The following is a 17,781-nucleotide window of genomic DNA, read 5'->3' on the forward strand; positions in this document are numbered from 1 at the left end:
CCTTATCTCTCGAGAATGCGGACGAGCTTTCTGGCGAGGTGTCTAGCAAAACCGTCGATTCATTGTCAGTAGAGCAAGTAGCTGGCCGTCTTAGAGATAACGCTGATACACAAGCGCGCTGTTTCCAAGCACCGAGGTGAAGGCACAGCTTCAGGGTGTGTTTCTTTTTATTGCGCTTTCTTTAGTTGTGCGTCATAGCATACGTCATAGCGGGAATTTCGAATTCTTTAAGGTCGATACGCCACGTGGTGGCGAAAAAAGGAAACTGTACGAAATGTCCCTAATTCCTGGTATTGTTTTCGCTGTAGTCGTCGCCGTGATATTCCGTATGAAGTCCAAAAGTCATATAAGTGAGCGACCCATACACTGTGGGTGCGAGAAAAAGCGCGTAACACTGAGCCGAAAAGGTTGGCGGCTTGATCGACAGTAGAGAGTTTTAGATTAGGGAGACGCAAGCGTTGGGGCCCGCTAGCGCTTGGGGCCGCGCTACTGCGCACGCGCAGGCCGGTCTGCGCGTACGCAGTACCGCGGCCCCAAGCGCTAGCGGGCCCCAACGCTTGCGTCCCCCTAATATAAAACTCTCTATTATCTTCCCACGCGGTCAATATTCACGTTAGTTGGAGGTCACATGATCAAATGCGCGCATGGGGAGGAGAGCATGCGTCTTCTCATCTAGCCCTGCCGCAGCTGCGAATGACTGTGCGCGGTTGACGCTTACGTGGCCCACGTGCCGTATCCAATTGCTGGTAATCATTTCGGGGTGCAATGATCAAGGGCGAGCAGGGATGGCTGCTAACTTCATGCGCGCTGTTTTCCTTCTTAGGCTGTTTTTCCGCGCCCCAAGTGTTGCAGATCGCATAGCCTAAGTTAAGAGACAGGGGTAATTGGAGATCGCTGATAGAGGTCGTCCTGTAGTGGACATATAGATATGCAGATGATGATGATGATGAATACAATTTTCGGAGTCGCGGCGAACCGCATGGCTGTACGAACCGTTGGTCCCCGCTGACGACGTTCTTCATAATGTCACCGTTGTGATAGCGACTGCTCGTGGTCATCCAGCGAGATATTTACAGGCTTACATGGTCGGTGCATTGCATGATGTTTGTTATTTTAATTAGTAAGTAAATGTTACTACAATTCACATAGGCGATATAACCAACATACAGACTCGTGTGAGGGCCGCACTTTTTGCCGCAATTTTGACAAGCCTTACATGGGACCGGGCCATTTTATCTAATTTTTTACGCTACGAGTATGAAATCCGCCTTAAACCTCCGCGATCGCCTCCTCTCCCGATATATATTCGTGTACAACTTTAGAAGGCAGCATCATTTGACCCTCAAAGGCGGATGCACACGAGCATCCACCAATGGGCGTGCAACTGACGTCATGAGCCGGGCGGATTGGCAGCGCGCGCTTCGAGCTGAGCCGAGTCGCGTCAGCGGGACGTCAGCGGGACTACACGGATTTATACGGGAAGAATCTTCCTTCGTGTAATTGTCTTATGCTTCGCTATCACTAATACTGCTTCGCCTTTGTGGCGAAACTCCAGCCTCTTTTTTTTTTTTTTTAATTCTGAGTCCCAGTGAGAGCTCTTGCTGCTCTTCTGCGCATGACTGCTGTTGATTCTGATTTCGAGTGAATCCGGCTTCGGTTACTAAGTTAATTATATATATTTATGACCTCTGCATGCACGTTGCGATGTTTCCATCCCCAATAAATGTAGTAAATTATAATATTATAAGTTTTTTTTTCATGAGTCGCTAGCATTACCTACTGGAAAGAGAAGCAATGCTGAGACACATCTCATTCACGTGTATTTCACACACCGTTGATAAAAGACTCTGCCGAAGGGGTCACTGATCGAAAAAGACCCGCAGACTGCAGGTCTTTTTCGAAAAAAATCAGTGTCAAAAAAAGTGGGCAAAGCAATCTGTAGCGAGTTGAACATACAGCATAATATTGGTTCTCTAGACATAGGCTACCCATATCATTAGAAATAATTGTTAGTTGGCTACCTCTTTCTCTTTAAAAATATAATAAACTTTTCTTGTGTACACATTGAAATGTGTGTCTGTGCATGGTGTTCACACTGGAAATTAAAATAACAGATTGAAGTGAAAAAATACGGATGAGGTAGCCGCCCGTTGGTGCTTCTAATGCGCTTTTTTTTTTTTTTTTTGCCAGGATTTTCAGAAATAAAGCAAAAGTATGAATAAAAGCCGCGCACGTCCGCGTCAACAATGATGCAAGTAGCTTTTAACCACATTAACATTTTAATGGAAAAGGTAGAGACAACTCAAAAGAATCCATAAATGATTTGGGTAACAGGATTCTGGTAATGACATTTTAGGAGTGGGGGTGCAGCCCCCCCCCCCCCCCCCCCCCCCCCCCCCCCCTCCGTAGTCGGCGCCTATGAATTGTGATGCGTCGTTCCTGCGGTTGCAACACTTGACCCATGGCTCTGCGATACTCAAAACGGTTGTAAAACGTTATACCATAGCTTTTTTCTCAGTACTCGCATCAATACTACAGCGCGGCAAAGCAACTGTGAGTACTGTAGTACTGACGTTTCATCGAGCGGCCGTGTTGCTGTGAGTACTGTTCAGTTTATTCAGCGATAGAAATAATATGTTTCGTTATTTATTATCACAAGATGTATTACAAAATAATATTAAACTTAAGTTGCAAATAAAACATTTCTAGCCTCAACTTTGCATTGCGATTAGTAGGAAGTTTGTTTTAAGTAGGCTGAACTAGGCGGACGTCCGCCGGCACAGTACTCAACCCTGTCATCGCATCAGATGCAATGGCGTCTGCCTATCAAGCAAAATCTTTGTACGATTTTGACAGCAAAGACAAGAGGCTGCTGAGCTTTAAACAAGACGAAAAATTTATTGTTATTGAGCAACTATGCAAGGATCCAAACTGGTATTATGCTGTGAGCGAGAAAGGGATAGCTGGATTTGTTCCAGTCACCTACATCCTCCGGGAAGAGGCGAGTAGCATTTTTTTTTTTTTTTTTTTTTTTTTGCCTATTCGTGGATGTTTTGGCCGCCTCTGAAACGGGCACGTTTTGTTTTTTATTGAAGTGCTTCCAAAAAGTGTGCGCTGTTTTGTTTTGTGCGTGGTTTGTGCCCTGTACAAATACTGTCGTTCGCTGGACGGCAGTATTTTGCAAACTTTTCATGGATGAGATCAGCCAAAACGTCCTCTACTTTCCTTCGGAGAGTGGTAGTTGACCACTGATTTCCTTGTAACTTTTGCACTACACACACCGCAGAGCGAGCGAGAGGAGTTCCTGGAGCTTGTGGAGAAAGCACTCGAAGCGCTTCAAAACAGCACTTCGAGCCTAGACGAAGGAAACACCAGTTTCATGAGCTTGCAGAGGAAAGCCCTTAGGTACAGTAACGCTCTTTTGTAAGTTCCCCCTTCACACTTTTTTGCTTCTTGGCTATCACTTATTTTGCGTGCTAATTTCACTCGTTATTTGGATTCTTCATTATCTTGTATAGTTGTCTCGGAATAATTCTGAGCGCATTCGGCCTTCCAACATGCACCCTGATGTGCTAATTAAGTAATTTTTTCCCGACAAATTAGATGACATTCATAGCTACCTGCTTGCAAGATCAATGCGTAGGTCTTAGCTATTAAGCATCGCTATGGTATAAAGTAATTGTGGAAAATGCAGTGGGGAACATTGTAACTTGAAAAGTAAGCAAGTTCTTTGACAGCTTATGGAAGTAATGACTATGCAAGTGACAGGGTGCACAATTGTGCAGCAGGTAAAGTTGCAGCTCATGCTTTATTGCAAATGAAAAAAAAGCACCTCTGTGTTACAATCTTTTGTCTTTTTCAGACGACTGCATCACCTCAAGGAGAGTTTACGAAGTACATGTGAAGGTTAGTCATTGCTTTGCCCTGAACTTCATATCAGCTGCATGTGTACCTTTTCTCTGACTCTTTACCTTCAGGCGAGGGCACTGCAAACTGCTGCTATGCTGCACTTTTGCAGCCCTTTTATTGCATTGTTGCATGTTCAAGACTGGCTTGTGCACGTGTGACTCAAACCACAAATGGGTGCCTCATGAGCCGTTGCTGCATTTACTGCCCACTAGTTCTCAATTTAACTGAAGATATTCTGGTTGCAAACAAAGGCAGCTAAGTAGATTTGGTGTGGAGTGTAACGTTAATATCTGTGTGCTGTAACAATAATACAGTATCTACCCGAGAAGAGGCTGATATGTGGCTAAAGACTTAGCTCGATGCAGTAATCACTTGTTCCAGCAAAAGGTACAACTTGTCTGTTATTCAAGCTGCAGGATTCGACATACAATCAGGTCTTGGCATGTCCATTGTGTGCCATTAGCTGCACAACTATGCATTTGCCACATGAGTTTTGCTATGCAGTATCGTTGCTTGATTCTCATATTGTAAATACTGATTAATTGCCTGGTTAACTGATTGTGTTAACTGTAGTGGAGTTAACACTGTAGTAGTGTAACACTGATTGTGTGAACTGATATTGTAAATACTGATTAATTGCCGTGTTAACTGTTTGATACTGATTGTGCCTTGTGAAGAAATGGCAACAAAGAAAAATCTGAATGAAATGGATGGCACAGACACCTGAAGCTGCTACATTGGTCTTTACTGTGCATCACTGGTTCTGGGAAGTAGGATAAACACATCTTAATACCTCTTTGCAGTTGTTGGAGGACATCAATTATTTTTGTTGTTGTGCTTTAGTACTTCAGTGATGAGGAAAGTGTCTGGTATTGGAGATGCATGTTAATCTACAGCATGTCACATTGATGACCAAGATCACAGAAGCATAACTGCGAGTCAGCCTACTTGGAAGATTCATTTTTAAAAATGAATCCGTTCAGATCACAGCATTTGAGCTTAATAGTAACGATCATGCTTGACATTTTTGGAAAGACATGGGGGTAACTTAAAGCTTGAGAATAAAAAATTGTTGTTCTCTCTGTTTCTCTTCTCATTTCTGAATCACTTGATTTTTGTTTTTGTCTTCTAATATATTATACTCCATCTCACAAGTCATTTGCAGCACTGCCAAAGGTACAAGGCATAAACAGTTAATATCCTTGCACAGCGCAATATAGTTCCAGCCTGAATTGTCTGATTATTGGCGGTATACACGAGTTTTATTTTTGCTTAGTATATGATACGTTACAGCAATACACGACATGTTAGGATCTTTGTGCATGCACGTCATAACCGTGAATTACTGTGTGGCAGTGAGCACACGACGTGGCGCCAGTGAACACATCTCGAGGGGCATTCAGCCTTCCTAGTTGGCTTAGGAGCCCTGCAGCCTCTACAGGGCTGCAAAGGACTTGGGAGATACAGTATAGATGCAGTTACTATACAGCCATGTTATGAAAGTAGCATTTGACTTCACATGTCATAAAATCTGGCATTTTGTTGACAAGCATGGTGACCTCACAGTTTTCCATGTGATGAATTTCTGCTGCCCATTTGAAATCGCCTACACAGGTATCCAGAAATATGTAGTTATGCTTGCTACCTCTGTTCATGTGACATAACATTTTGCAGTTGGAGGCAGTTGATACAAAGTCAATGAGCCTCCAAAAGAGTCACTGCTGCTGTGCTGTGTTAACAAATGTTAGATACAATAATTTATAGGTATTGAAGTGAGCTTCTGAAGAATGTACAAAAGTTAAGCTGTGGTAGCACAGACGATTACACTGAACTGTTACAGAATGACACATGGCTGCCTGCCAAAGTTGGCCCAGCTGATGGCTACAGTTAAATAAAATCGGCGATCACAATATACTATGCTCATGTAGGATGGTGATGTGGGATGTGCAATGACAGCTTTTGACTTAACACTACCTCAATATATGCTGCTGTAAGCAAATGGACAATAAGGTTAGAGAACAATTATGCCAACACAGTCTCATCTGAAGCGACCTTTTTGCGCTGTAACAAATGATTAGTGAAACTAAGTTGTGGAAGTTGCTGATTATGACGGAAGTCTGTATTTACCCCAAAAGCACATCTGTAGCTGACTGTTAAGTTGTAGCCAGTGGCAGTGCATACAATACTTGGCCTGCAGACATTGCCTAAATCGTGTGTCAAGGCAAAATGTGTAGCCACTGATCATATGCCTTTACATATGAAATATCTGTTGACTGCATCCAGTGCTTGAAGTCTCCCTGTGCTCAAGGGGAGCTACCAGGCATACATGGGCTGTTTATGTGTGTGTGCATGAATGTGTGTTCAGTAGTAGTTCTTAAGATCTGCAAAATTAGTTGATGTTTGAGTCACTTCAGTCATGTTAGTATACTGTCAATCAGTGCTTTCTACTGGAAAAACCTCTTCAGAGTTCAAACAGTGGCGTATTTGGGCAGTGCACATTTTGTTACCTGTATTACAATGCAGACTGCTTTTGCATTGAAACAGACTTCATTTCATGCCTGACGCCACAGAAGCTTGTTTCTTCACTTCCTCACAGCCTTCTGCTATAAATATTGTGACGCACATCTGCAGGACGCAGAAAAAGCAACTTAAACATTCTGTCATTCTGTGCTATTCCTTTATTCAAGCAATGTGACAATGTGGTTCAAGCAATTCATTCAAACCTGCCCCAAATGGAGTGCTTTCTATGTGTCCATCCAGTTTATTGTCTGCTGTTTCAATTCATTTGCATCTTTTTTATGGCCAAGTGTGCCAGCAATATTTGACACTGATCTCTCTCTCGCCTCAGTGATCCAAATTTGATGGCCAGGTAAAAGTACATACCCGCCCCTCCTCCCCCTCCATTCCATGTTTCCGCAGACGTTAAACACCGGTAGCATCCTTATAGAGGTGCTGCAACTTATCTAACAGTAAGCAAGTGGACATGCCTCAATTTAACTGTTTGCAGTGCAAATTTTAGTGACCAGTTGCACTCAGAAGTGGCAAAGCTACATTTGCACCTTCTTATACACCACTTACACACTTAGCACAGCAGTTTCTTACTTTGCGAAGGGCAGAAGTGAAAAAAAAAATTATTGTGCATTCAGTTCTACAGAATTGACATTTGAGCACAAGTGGAAGGGAAAGGTGCATTCTGGCTTAATGTTTCTTATATTTTGTTCTACTCAAGACCCCCAAAAATGTGCCATGGAGTGCACTGTTGACTGCCATTTTTACATTGCCACCTAGGCAGTGCAGCAGGCCTTCATACATGAAGCATCTGAAAACTGCACTTCCAATGTCAGCATGGTTCAGATGATCAAAAATTTGTTATGCTGAACTTTCTTAGTTTTGCTACTATTTATTTAAAATGTCCCACACTGCCTTAAGCAGCTTGTTCTGAGAATATTCTTTAGAATCTGTGTACCAATAATCATCTAGGAAAGTCTGTATGTACAGAAGGCTTAGTATGCGTTGCATTTATCTGTGAAGGTAAAGCTCTTTTCCTTGTTAATGCCTTTTTGTCTCAAGGCATGTATTGTGGTATTTTTATAGCACAGTATTGTAGTAAAACTATGCGGATTATTTTTTCTAACCTTCATATCTCCTAATAAAGCAAATGAGTTGTGTGAAACTCCTCAATGAAGAGGGAATTTCATGGAAGAAGAAATCCGCCTGAAAATTACCCAAAGCTACAAGGGTCCTCAGAGAAGTAAAAGGAACCCTGCAAGGGGAGCCTGTATGGGCTTTTCTTGTAACTTAATACTACTTTCAGGTAGACAACTTTTGCTTCTGGATAGTTCTGTGGCACTCTTACTCAAGTTTACAGTGCTCCCACTCCTGCGCCAAATGCGCCAGATTGCGCCATACAAGATTTCCTGCGCCATCCTGATAAAAATACGTGATTTTGCGCCGAAGTGCGCCAAAATTAGCGACTGCGCATTATGTGTGTGGCCGCAGTGGCCCGCAGACGTGCGTAGCACGCATGACTAAAGCGGCTTCGTAAATAGAACTTTACGTTATCTATACGTCGGTGACCGATAATTCTGGCTTAATGGGGACCACCTAAAAGTTCAAATAATTGGGATCAGTCGGAAATATCCAAATTCGCCAGAAAAGAACTGAATTTATTCCGCCAGTGGCTTAAAAATACATTTTTCTCGGTTGACCACTTTTGAAAATACGTTCACTTTCGCGGGATTTCGTGTCACTATAGTCAGCGTCGGCATACTTGGTAGTGTGCCAGGATCGCTATCATCCGTCGACGTGTCCAGTGCTAGTCGCGAAAGTGAAAGTATCCCTGAAAGGGGATCGTCCAAATATAATGCTGAAGTTTGTCAATGCGGTCCTGCGCGCACATACGCTTGCCTACGATCTGGCCAGTCCGTAGCTCTGCCATTGTTATGCCGTCGCCACAAATAGACAAAAGTACAATTAATGCATGCACTGAATCTTCAACCTTTGGCAACAGGACGGCGATTTTGTAGCAATGCCTTTTTCGCTGCCACTCCGTGTGCTTCGTCAGCACGGCGCTCCGCCTGCGTTATATGGTATAAGCCAGCAGATAACGGTGGATGATAAGGGCGGCATATAGAATCGAGCGGAATGCATTGCTACAAAATTGCCGCACAGGAGTCGACCGCGCTCTTATAGAAAAATGATGGCGTCTTTTTTTTTTGGAACAGTCACTGTCCTCATCGGCAGAGACATCGAGGGTGTAGTTAGCACCGCTTAAATCACTTCAGTCACTGCCACCGTGTCGCTAGTTAACACATCAATGAATAAACGCTGGATGCGCGGAGCCAACTCAAATGCACTCCCGAATGGCTTGCCAGAGTTCGCTTGCCCGATGGTTCGGGCACGGTCGGTGCTGGATTAACTAGGCTTTGCTAGTTTCGGTTTCCAGGAGGTCGGCAACATGGCCGACCACTATGCTGCGGGCCAAAATATTGCTATTTCCGCTCAACACGGCGGTCAAATTAGCACGCAGTCGTGCAGGCGGAGTCCAAATTATATAGAATGGCGTACCTTAGGGTGTCTGAAATTTCGGTTGTACTTACCTGTATACTTTATGGGCCAGTGATGGTGCCTCAAAGTAGTGCGAATAATCGAGCTTGTTTGAATTGCTGGTGTCGAAATAATCGGTAGACGCCAGTTATGAATCGGCCAGTTGCTGAACAGAGGCTTCAGCTTTTAGAGGAAAAACAGACCATTGAAAAGTACCTGGTGTCGTCTGAAATAGTGACTGAGCATTACGAGGGGCTCATCAAAGCTGGCCTGGCTCAGAAAAGCATTGATGACATTGAGTCTGGCCAGGTGTTTCTGACAGATGCTAGAGCCTTGCTGAAAACAAAGTGTCAGCTGTCAATGAAAAAATCATATGATGTAAAAGGCAACATCAGAGCAGCTTCGCTCAACTTAAAATAAACTAATTACACCACACCGTGTGAACAGGTTTGCTGTCTTCATTTAAATTAAAGGGAAACTCATGTATTCAGAGGCAAAGCAACGTTGTTTTGCAGCAAGCAAATACTTTCTGGAATAACGCTTGTCAATTTTAAGTGTTTGGAATAGCTTAGGACGTGTCCAGCAGCTGGCATTTATTAGCTCCAAAGTGCTCCGAAATCTGTATCTGGATGCTCCAAACTGCTCCAAAATTAAGGTTTTGCTGCTCCAAAAATTGCTCCAAATCGCAGTTCGTCAGTGGCACCACTGAGTTTAGTATAACTTTCCTGGTTAATCCTATAACTGTCACTTCTGTAAAGCTTACCAACTAAGGCATGATACAAGTTGTTTGGTCTTTTGGGCCACCTTGTATGGCAAACATTGACTGCCGTACCCAAGTAGAACAGTTGTGGTAATCTATCTGTTATGGTGGCTTTGGGACTGTGGTATTCTGAAGCTGAGCACAAGGTCATGGGATTGATTCCCAACAACAGCAACGACTGCATTCTAATGAGAGTGGAATGCAAGAACACTCATGTACCATGCATGCCTCAGGTGTGCCCCAAGTGGTCAAAATTAATCTGAAGTCCTCCACTGCATAATCTCTTAAACGCCACTGTGCAGCTTGATGACATGAAACTTCATAATGTAATTTTACCAGTGGTAATTGAATGTTGTACACCATCGTCCTTAGAACACTAAACTGTTCTTGAGAGCAGGAGTTGGACCTTGACCATGTAGTTTCCATGGAGCATTGAGAATTGTATTTTTGAACCTTGTTAATTTAACTCCCAAGCCCTTTTTCAGAAAGGTGTGCTAAATTTGCCAATTATTTTTTTATTCCAGCAAAGAATTGCTTGTCATATCTGTGTTTGAAACATATATAAATGAATTGTTTATCTCCTATATTCATCTGAAATGAACACAAAGGAAATAATAACACAAGAGAAAGGAAATAACAATCTTACCTCCATAGCATGCTTAGAGTGCAGCACGTTGTCTCGACCTACTAGACAGAGCGATTATTGGGAGGTTCCTCGATGCCGAACAAACTATGGTCTCCATATGCTGGATCATTCACTCCCACACATACTTAATAAATTCAATTTTTCATTAGAGCGATTGTGCCTTTTTGTTGCGACAGGATATGTCCAATCTTTTTTTACTGACATAATGTATTTCTTGTTGCATTTTCTTGTTGCAAAAAATGCGGCATGAAATGCAGCATTTTTTTCGGTCTTGTGTAATTTTTTTTTTTTTTTGAGGAGTGCAAACGTTTCTGCATTTTCTTTTTTGTATGATTATATTCCTTATTGTGCCAATTTAACTATGTATTTATGTGCCTATTTACTTGTTTACGTGACTTTACGAAAGTTGTCACTTTTCTGCCTTGTATTGCTGGGATGTGGGGCCAGTCAAGCTGCGTTTATATTGCAGCTTTTTTTCCCGCATTCCACACCACACCTTGTATCTTTGCTTCATGTAAGAATGTAAAAAAAATGTAAACTTTGTAACACTGTGGTGAAATAAACTTCAAACTTCAAATATCAATGAAAGACATCTGCTTTGAAAAAGAAACTTTCCCTCTGCACATGTGTAAGGTTTGAGTGTAATTATCTGAACAGATGATAATGAAAGTGATCAAAAGCATTGAATATCTTCAAGTGCCGAAATTAAATGCGTGATGCAAACTGGTTTGGTGAGCACTGCTCATCTCTGGCAAGCAAAGCAGAAGCAACTGTGGCCTGGATGAGTACAGCTCGTCTTTGGCAATATTGATACAAAAACTATTACCAGGAAATGTGTTGCTGGGTTGTTTGTTGAATGAATTTAGTAAAAACAGTGGCACAAGCAAGACTTTGGAGAAGATGCTTGTGTTCTGTCCTTAATGGCTGTCTCTCTTGTGCTATTTCTTCCTTTGCATTGCTTGTATTTATTGTGTTATCCTGAGATCTTTTTTGTTGTGTGTGTGTGTGTGTGTGTGTGTGTGTGTGTGTGTGTGTGTGTGTGTGTGTGTGTGTGTGTGTGTGTGTGTGTGTGTGTGTGTGTGTGTGTGTGTGTGTGTGTGTGTGAGAGAGAGAGAGAAATGTTGGTTTTAGTGTGCTCTACACCTCATACATGCATGCAGTGTGGTATGTGAATGCATATCTAGTCTGCAGCACTATTATTTAACATAGTGAAAACTTCTGCTCTACCATAGCAATTTTTCCTATTCATATGAGAAATGCCAAATGAATGGTGATCTAATTTCACTGTATTGAAAGTTGGATATGGTTGTACCTGCATATTATATGGTGGCAGGAAGTGACGACTGACTGTGGTTACTGTTAATTTGCAAGTAGCAGGCTGAGTTCTTGCTCAGGTATTTGCATATTTGGTCAAGTAGCTTAACCCTTTGTGGTCCGAAACTTTTACCCACTTTCCGGCTGTTCTGGTCCAAAACGATTTTGTCAGTTTGTGGCACCGCTAACAAAACCACCAACTGTGGAAGAAAAACTCACAGGATATTTATTTTTTCTCTTGCATTCTGCAGGCAACTCCTGTACCGATATTTGAGCAGCATGTGATACCGCTCGAAGCATTCTCCAGGGTACAGGCCTGGGTTGTTACTGCAGGTTTTGCAGAAAAACACTGTTTCCCTCCTGCCTCCATTTGTATTTCGATCGCTACAAGCGGCACAATCCTTGCTGCTTCGGCCTGGGAGCTTGTAGATGAAATGGCTCCTCCCATCTAGCTTTTCCTCGCACTCCTTCTGCGCAGACGGGCCTCGCTTTTTGGCTCTAGCCCTCATGTCACCCACCAGCTGTAGGATGAGGTTTATGGCGGTACTGCAGGTGTCGCTGTTCTTTCTCACCATGATTCTGCAGCTGTGTGCACCTCAAAATAAAGCTATTGACAATGGAAACCCCTAGAAGCTTTCACTAAATGCACCACCGTAAAACGCACGTGGTGAAAATGTGGTCATGCTTCTCAGCGAACCGCGCGAACGTGCGCTGGCGCACTTAAGTGAGAACGCTCTGGTATCCAGAAGCCGTGCTGAATGTTGTGCTGCACCCTAGTGCAAAAAGAAGTAAACTTCAACAAACAAAGTTTATTTATCCCTCAAGAGATGGCGCATCATGTATACAAAGAATGCGCACGAATCGCGGTGAGAAAAACCGTGAAATTTAACCCCCGAACACCCTTGTCGGGCAGTGCCCGACAGCGGACCGCTACGGCCGTGTTGCGTTGCCGGGCCCTGCCCGACAACGGACCGCAAAGGGTTAATTTGTTTGTTTTTTTTGTTTTGTTTTTTTACATAGCGCTTGCATCTGACACGGACATTTGTTTGTTTGTTTGTTTATTTGTTTGTTTGTTTCAATGCATAGCACTGCGGCTTTCATGGCATATGACTATTACCAAAGACATGACACAAAAGCTTGCACCGTTCTAGGAATGTTTTTACTGTTATAAGTTAGGGTTTTGGGCTGCCAGGAATGATAAATTATGATTATTCTTGTCAAAAAATTATGCATTCAATAATTGTTTTTCCCTCAAAATTCAGAAGTTTAATCTTATCTCGTCTAAAAGGCATGCTCTCACTTTTCTCTCAGTGAGAAGCAGCTTTTATTTATTTTGAAATAGGGTGTGTAAACGGCACTAAAATAGTGGGAATTTTTCTCCTGCTGATAGGGCCACTGCGGGACACACCACGAGAGACTGCTTTGGGCCACCAGTCACCTAGCGATTTTCTACAGGAAGAATACTCTCGCATCAACTCGGACTGGATCTCTGAAAATCTTGCTGGTGCTGACCTCTGTTCTTTGGAACCAAGTCCACGGTCCCAGCCAAGCAAGCGATCAGCCTCATTAACTGCTGCTGTAGAGGATCCCCACCTGCCAACCCTGGCTGCCGAGCTGATTGAACAGGTAAGTTGCTCTCTGTTCAAACCAATAAGTAGAATGAATCATATTGCACGTCCAACCTTTCACCAATGACTCGTGCTATTGTTCACTCAGAAACTCGCAAAGCCTCATTTAAAAGCAAATGCTAGCATGATGAAGCATCTCCAACATTGACTAAGAGTTCAACATGAATCAGTTATTTTTACTGTGTTACCTCAAGTACAGCCTATTGCAAAAAAAGTAGACATTGTGGACCGTTGGCGATGGCCTTAGCTTTTTTGTGGTAGGATGTAAATTTTGCTCAGCAACCATCTTCTGTACCTCTCAGCTGTACAGACTAAATCAACCAATGCCATATTTTCCAAGCTGAGCTAAGTATTGTATTTGCTGGCACATACCATGACAAGATACTTTTGATGATCCTTAAAATGGGAGGCAAAAAGCAATAAATAAACATTACACTTTAAGTGCAAGCTGTTACTGCAGGCTATGGGCAGAGCTCTATGCATGATTCGCTACATTGCTGTGCAGAACCATCCACGCACATATACATGCTCACAAAAATAAGGAACATATTTTTGTGAATACAGTGTGTTTGTAAAGAGTAGCATAGAAGATAGTTCAGGTGGCCTGCAAGTAGATTCTTAGTTTTTTCTCTATGTCAGCACCATTCAGCTTAAGGGATTTATAAGTCCTTGTGACAAATTATCAACTGATTTTCTTATAACATGGAATTCTTGAAGCATTTTTTTAATGCACTTCATGGAGCCTGTTGTTTTTGTACTGCTACTAGATGTAGGGATGCCTTACTCACCATTAGCAATAAAAGGATCTGTGTCCAATCATTTTTGATGGCAGAGTAACCTTTGTGGTTCGTGTGCTTACAGGTGCGAAGCCAGACACAGCTGAGCCATAGCCTTTCACGAGTGGCTGTGTTGGCTGTGCTTCGCTGCCTTTCCACATCCTTGCCAGACTCACCCTGCCCTTGGGAAGCTCTTCTGGACAGTGTACTCAAGGCTGAGGTCTCCACTCTTTCTCCTATAGCTTCTCATTTTGGTGCTAAGTGAATAAATTTGTCATATATCTTTTATCCTAGGTTGGCATTGTTGAGTTCAGCTGTGCTAGCTTTTCAGGCCAACAGAAACATGTTATAGCTGCTGTAGCCACGCATAGGCTTGCTGTAATTGCGTTTTTTATTCCCTTCAGTTGAGGCCTGTGGGATATTAACACGACTGCCTTACCCATCACAGGAGTGTGAAAAACCCTTGGTGGCCAGCCAGGATGGAGATAGGCTCCAGCTGATTTTTCGAAGGCTGTGGCACTGCAAAAATGATGACCAGCAGCGCAGTTGGCCAATTCATGAGGATGAAGCACTCATCCTGGGTCTTCTAGAAGAGCTGTACACCATCTTGGTAAGCTTTGCACATGAGTAGCAAGCCACTTTTTGTTAGTCTTGTTTACTTTCTTCAATAATATGTTACCTATGCTCACAGTGTAAGAATAAGTTAGGGGATGACACTGCAGCCGGCGCAGCGTCCAGATTGTGTTCACCGCCTACACTGTTTCCGTTTCCTGGCGACAGGTGGTGCTAATAACCAGAGGCTCACTGATTCCTGCTGCGTAGCTTACCGATGCTGAGCTTTGCTCGTTTGTCACGCTCGATATCGGGGTTTGAAGAAAAGTATGCACATGGATGAATACACCGGGATTCTGCAGTAACCAGACTGATTACTTAAGCGGATGTGCAACTGATTTCTCACCGGTGTTTCTGTAATAGCTCCGATAGCTAGCGTACGTTGAAGCATGTATATCGATCGTATTTTCTAGTTGCTCCCACCAATGCCTCAGCAAATTAAAGCAAAAGAAAAATAAACTTCTTCAAAGCACCTTGAACCATTGCATCTCGAAGCTTACACATGTGCTTGGTTACAAACTTCGCTCGGCACTACCCCTGCGCAGTTTTCCGCTTAATGTAGAGGCGATGGCGGCTATACTTTGCGCCAGTACAATAAGCCATGTGCAGTACAGCTTGATGAAGTGCATGTCACGCGTTTAAATCTAGTGCAGCTCCTAAAGCAGTTATATTTAGTGCTCCTGTTGCCTATGAATGTGCATAATTTTTTATCCTACTCTGCCATTTCAAGAGAACTGTAGGCGCACTTATATTAGAGGAAAAAAAACACGCCTAATTATTAGTAGGTCTGGCGTTGTGTACAGTGCTCTTATACTTGTCATATACTATACAGTAAAAGCTCGATGATAAGATCACGGCTAATACGAATTTCCGGATGATACAAATTTTTCTGTGGTCCCGGCCGAGCCCCAATACTTTGCAACGTGCTAGAGAACGGTTGTTACGAATCAATTTCCGGCCTGCGTCGGTTGATACGAATAAACGCCGCCCCCACCGACGGCCGCGAAAGAGAACAGCGTGCAGTCACGCGCTTTCTCCCGTTCTCTTTTGGTGCGGAGGCGCGGACGCGGCGCCGGACAGCGCGGACTCCGCGACTGGGCGCGACGAGTTTGAAGCGGTGGCGCTTTTGTACTTTTCCTCCTTTTCGGCGGCCGCCCATCGGACGGAGTGGCTGCTGTGCTTCGGGCCGCGTTCTTTGTGTTTGCGCCATTTTACCTAGTCGCAGCGAGCTATGTCTACCGAGATAGGATTGTCTACTGAGATAGAAGGACATTAGAGACTTTTTCTTCAAGAAATAAATGCTTTTTACATACATGTGCCTGAGTGAGTTCACCTCTGACTCTTTAATTTAGCTACAGTCGAATCTCGTTAATTCGAACACGCTTATTTCAAACATACAGCGCACCGGCAATGCTCTTAGCAGCGCGCCAAATCACGCGGCGGCACCTCCGACCGGCATTGCTCCGACACCGCCGTAGAGCAAAAGCTCAGGAGAGACCCCTCAATGCCGTGCGCGAAGGAACGGGGAAAAAAAAAAAAAAACCCGCGGCGGAAATTTCGCCCTCTCTCAAATTGCAAGGTCGCCGTTTCTGCATCGCGCCGGAACAAGCGTGTACGTGCCGACTAGTGTGTTCTAGACAACCGTATTCTAGCATACACTAGTGCCGACGTCTCAGCCACGCGGATAAAATGGCAGTGAATCCTTCTCCTCTATGCTTCCTCTATTTTCTAGTCGCATGTTGACCTTGCACGCTGCGGCAGCAGCGCAGAGGGAAGCAGCGGCGGAGGCGCAGTCGGGCCAACGAAACTGCCCACGCCCGCACACGCTCGCTGCCCGTTAACGGCAGAAAACGAAACTTCAGGGAGCGGCTAAAATAAGCTGGCGCCAGCACGGCGGCGGGCGCGCACGGAGATGTGCGCACGGAGTCGAAGGTGAGAAAGCTACGAGGGAGTTGAGAGGGAGGGAGGGAGGGCGAGGGGAGCCACAGAAGCGGCGGAGTTGACGCGGCCAAATCCGCTTCCCTGCCGCCCTCCTCCCACACCTTCGACGGTCTCCGCGTGCACCCGTGTGCCGGCGCCGCCCACTCCCTGAAGCTTTGTTTTCTGCCGTTATCGGTAAGCGACCGTTAGCCGGCCTGGGCAGTTTCGTGGCCCGCGCTTGCTATGCGCTTGCTCGCCGCGATATTTCACGACTCGCACCGTTCGTGCATCGTGCTATGGTGCACGAATACTTCAAAAATACGTCCTTTTAATTCTAACAAATTTTCGGGCCCCTTCGAGTTCGAATTATCGAGATTCGATTGTAGTTTTAATTGTTTCGATGATACGAATTTCGGCTAATACGAATATTTTTCGTGACCCCGTGAGATTCGTATCATCGAGCTTTCACTGTAATGTTAAGAATGGTATGCTGAAAGAAGGGCGGAACATATACTTTATTCTGTCACAAAACTATACATTACATGGCACAAACTCTTTAAAAAATATATTCACAGGAAATTTAACAAAAATTAGTATATTCTGTAAAATTGGCAACAAAATTCAGGATGAACGTTGCTAGCTTTTTTTTTCTCTTGAGCTTTTTGTTTCTTCAAGTTCATGGTTATGGCCTTACAGTGCTGCCTCATTCTCATTGCTAAGAAATAGTGCAGAATTTGTGCAATGACCTCTTGTTTGTGTTGAGCATGTGGAAAAGTCGCGCTCTTTGTGTCAAGCACATGCTTCACCGTTTCCCAGTATACAGACTGACTATCTGCATTTTTTTTGCAAAGTACTCCTCAACTGCTCTCAACAGCTCAACGAGCTTCAAGTTGGGATACTTCAGCAGAGCTGTTTCCCGGAATGGTAAAAGCAGATCGGCAACAATACAATAATACACAGCACACGTGGTCAGCAGGCTGCAAAACTCTTATCTGCTCACGGAATCGCCCGTCACCACTTTTCTAAACATTCAGGTTCATGCGGAGCCTTGAAAAGCGACACACGCTTCGTACAAGTCCGATACCCCAATTGGCAATTTGGTACAAAACATTTCTTGCCCATTTTGAAGCGCAGCAAGCCTGAGCGCAGCTAATTGGCGCTCGGCGTCAC

At 43.9% G+C, this 17,781-nt stretch overlaps 1 protein-coding gene across 2 annotated transcripts in view; it reads left to right on the forward strand.

Moving 5' to 3' along the window:
* The first annotated feature begins 2,788 nt into the window (after positions 1-2,788).
* The window catches only part of LOC119436322 (NCK-interacting protein with SH3 domain), a 76,670-nt gene continuing 61,677 nt past the window's right edge, over positions 2,789-17,781 (forward strand). The window contains exons 1-6 of one of the 2 annotated variants that reach the window (XM_037703141.2): positions 2,789-3,001; positions 3,287-3,405; positions 3,863-3,906; positions 13,066-13,301; positions 14,165-14,299; positions 14,528-14,689. In XM_037703141.2, the coding sequence (XP_037559069.1) occupies positions 2,813-3,001; positions 3,287-3,405; positions 3,863-3,906; positions 13,066-13,301; positions 14,165-14,299; positions 14,528-14,689 (885 nt within the window). In that variant the 5' untranslated portion in view covers positions 2,789-2,812. Of the gene's footprint in view, positions 3,002-3,286; positions 3,424-3,862; positions 3,907-13,065; positions 13,302-14,164; positions 14,300-14,527; positions 14,690-17,781 lie in introns of both variants that reach the window. The other variant, XM_037703140.2, reaches the window with a different exon arrangement.

Source organism: Dermacentor silvarum, chromosome 1 (genome assembly GCF_013339745.2).
Source record: "Dermacentor silvarum isolate Dsil-2018 chromosome 1, BIME_Dsil_1.4, whole genome shotgun sequence".
Lineage (NCBI taxonomy): Eukaryota > Metazoa > Arthropoda > Arachnida > Ixodida > Ixodidae > Dermacentor > Dermacentor silvarum.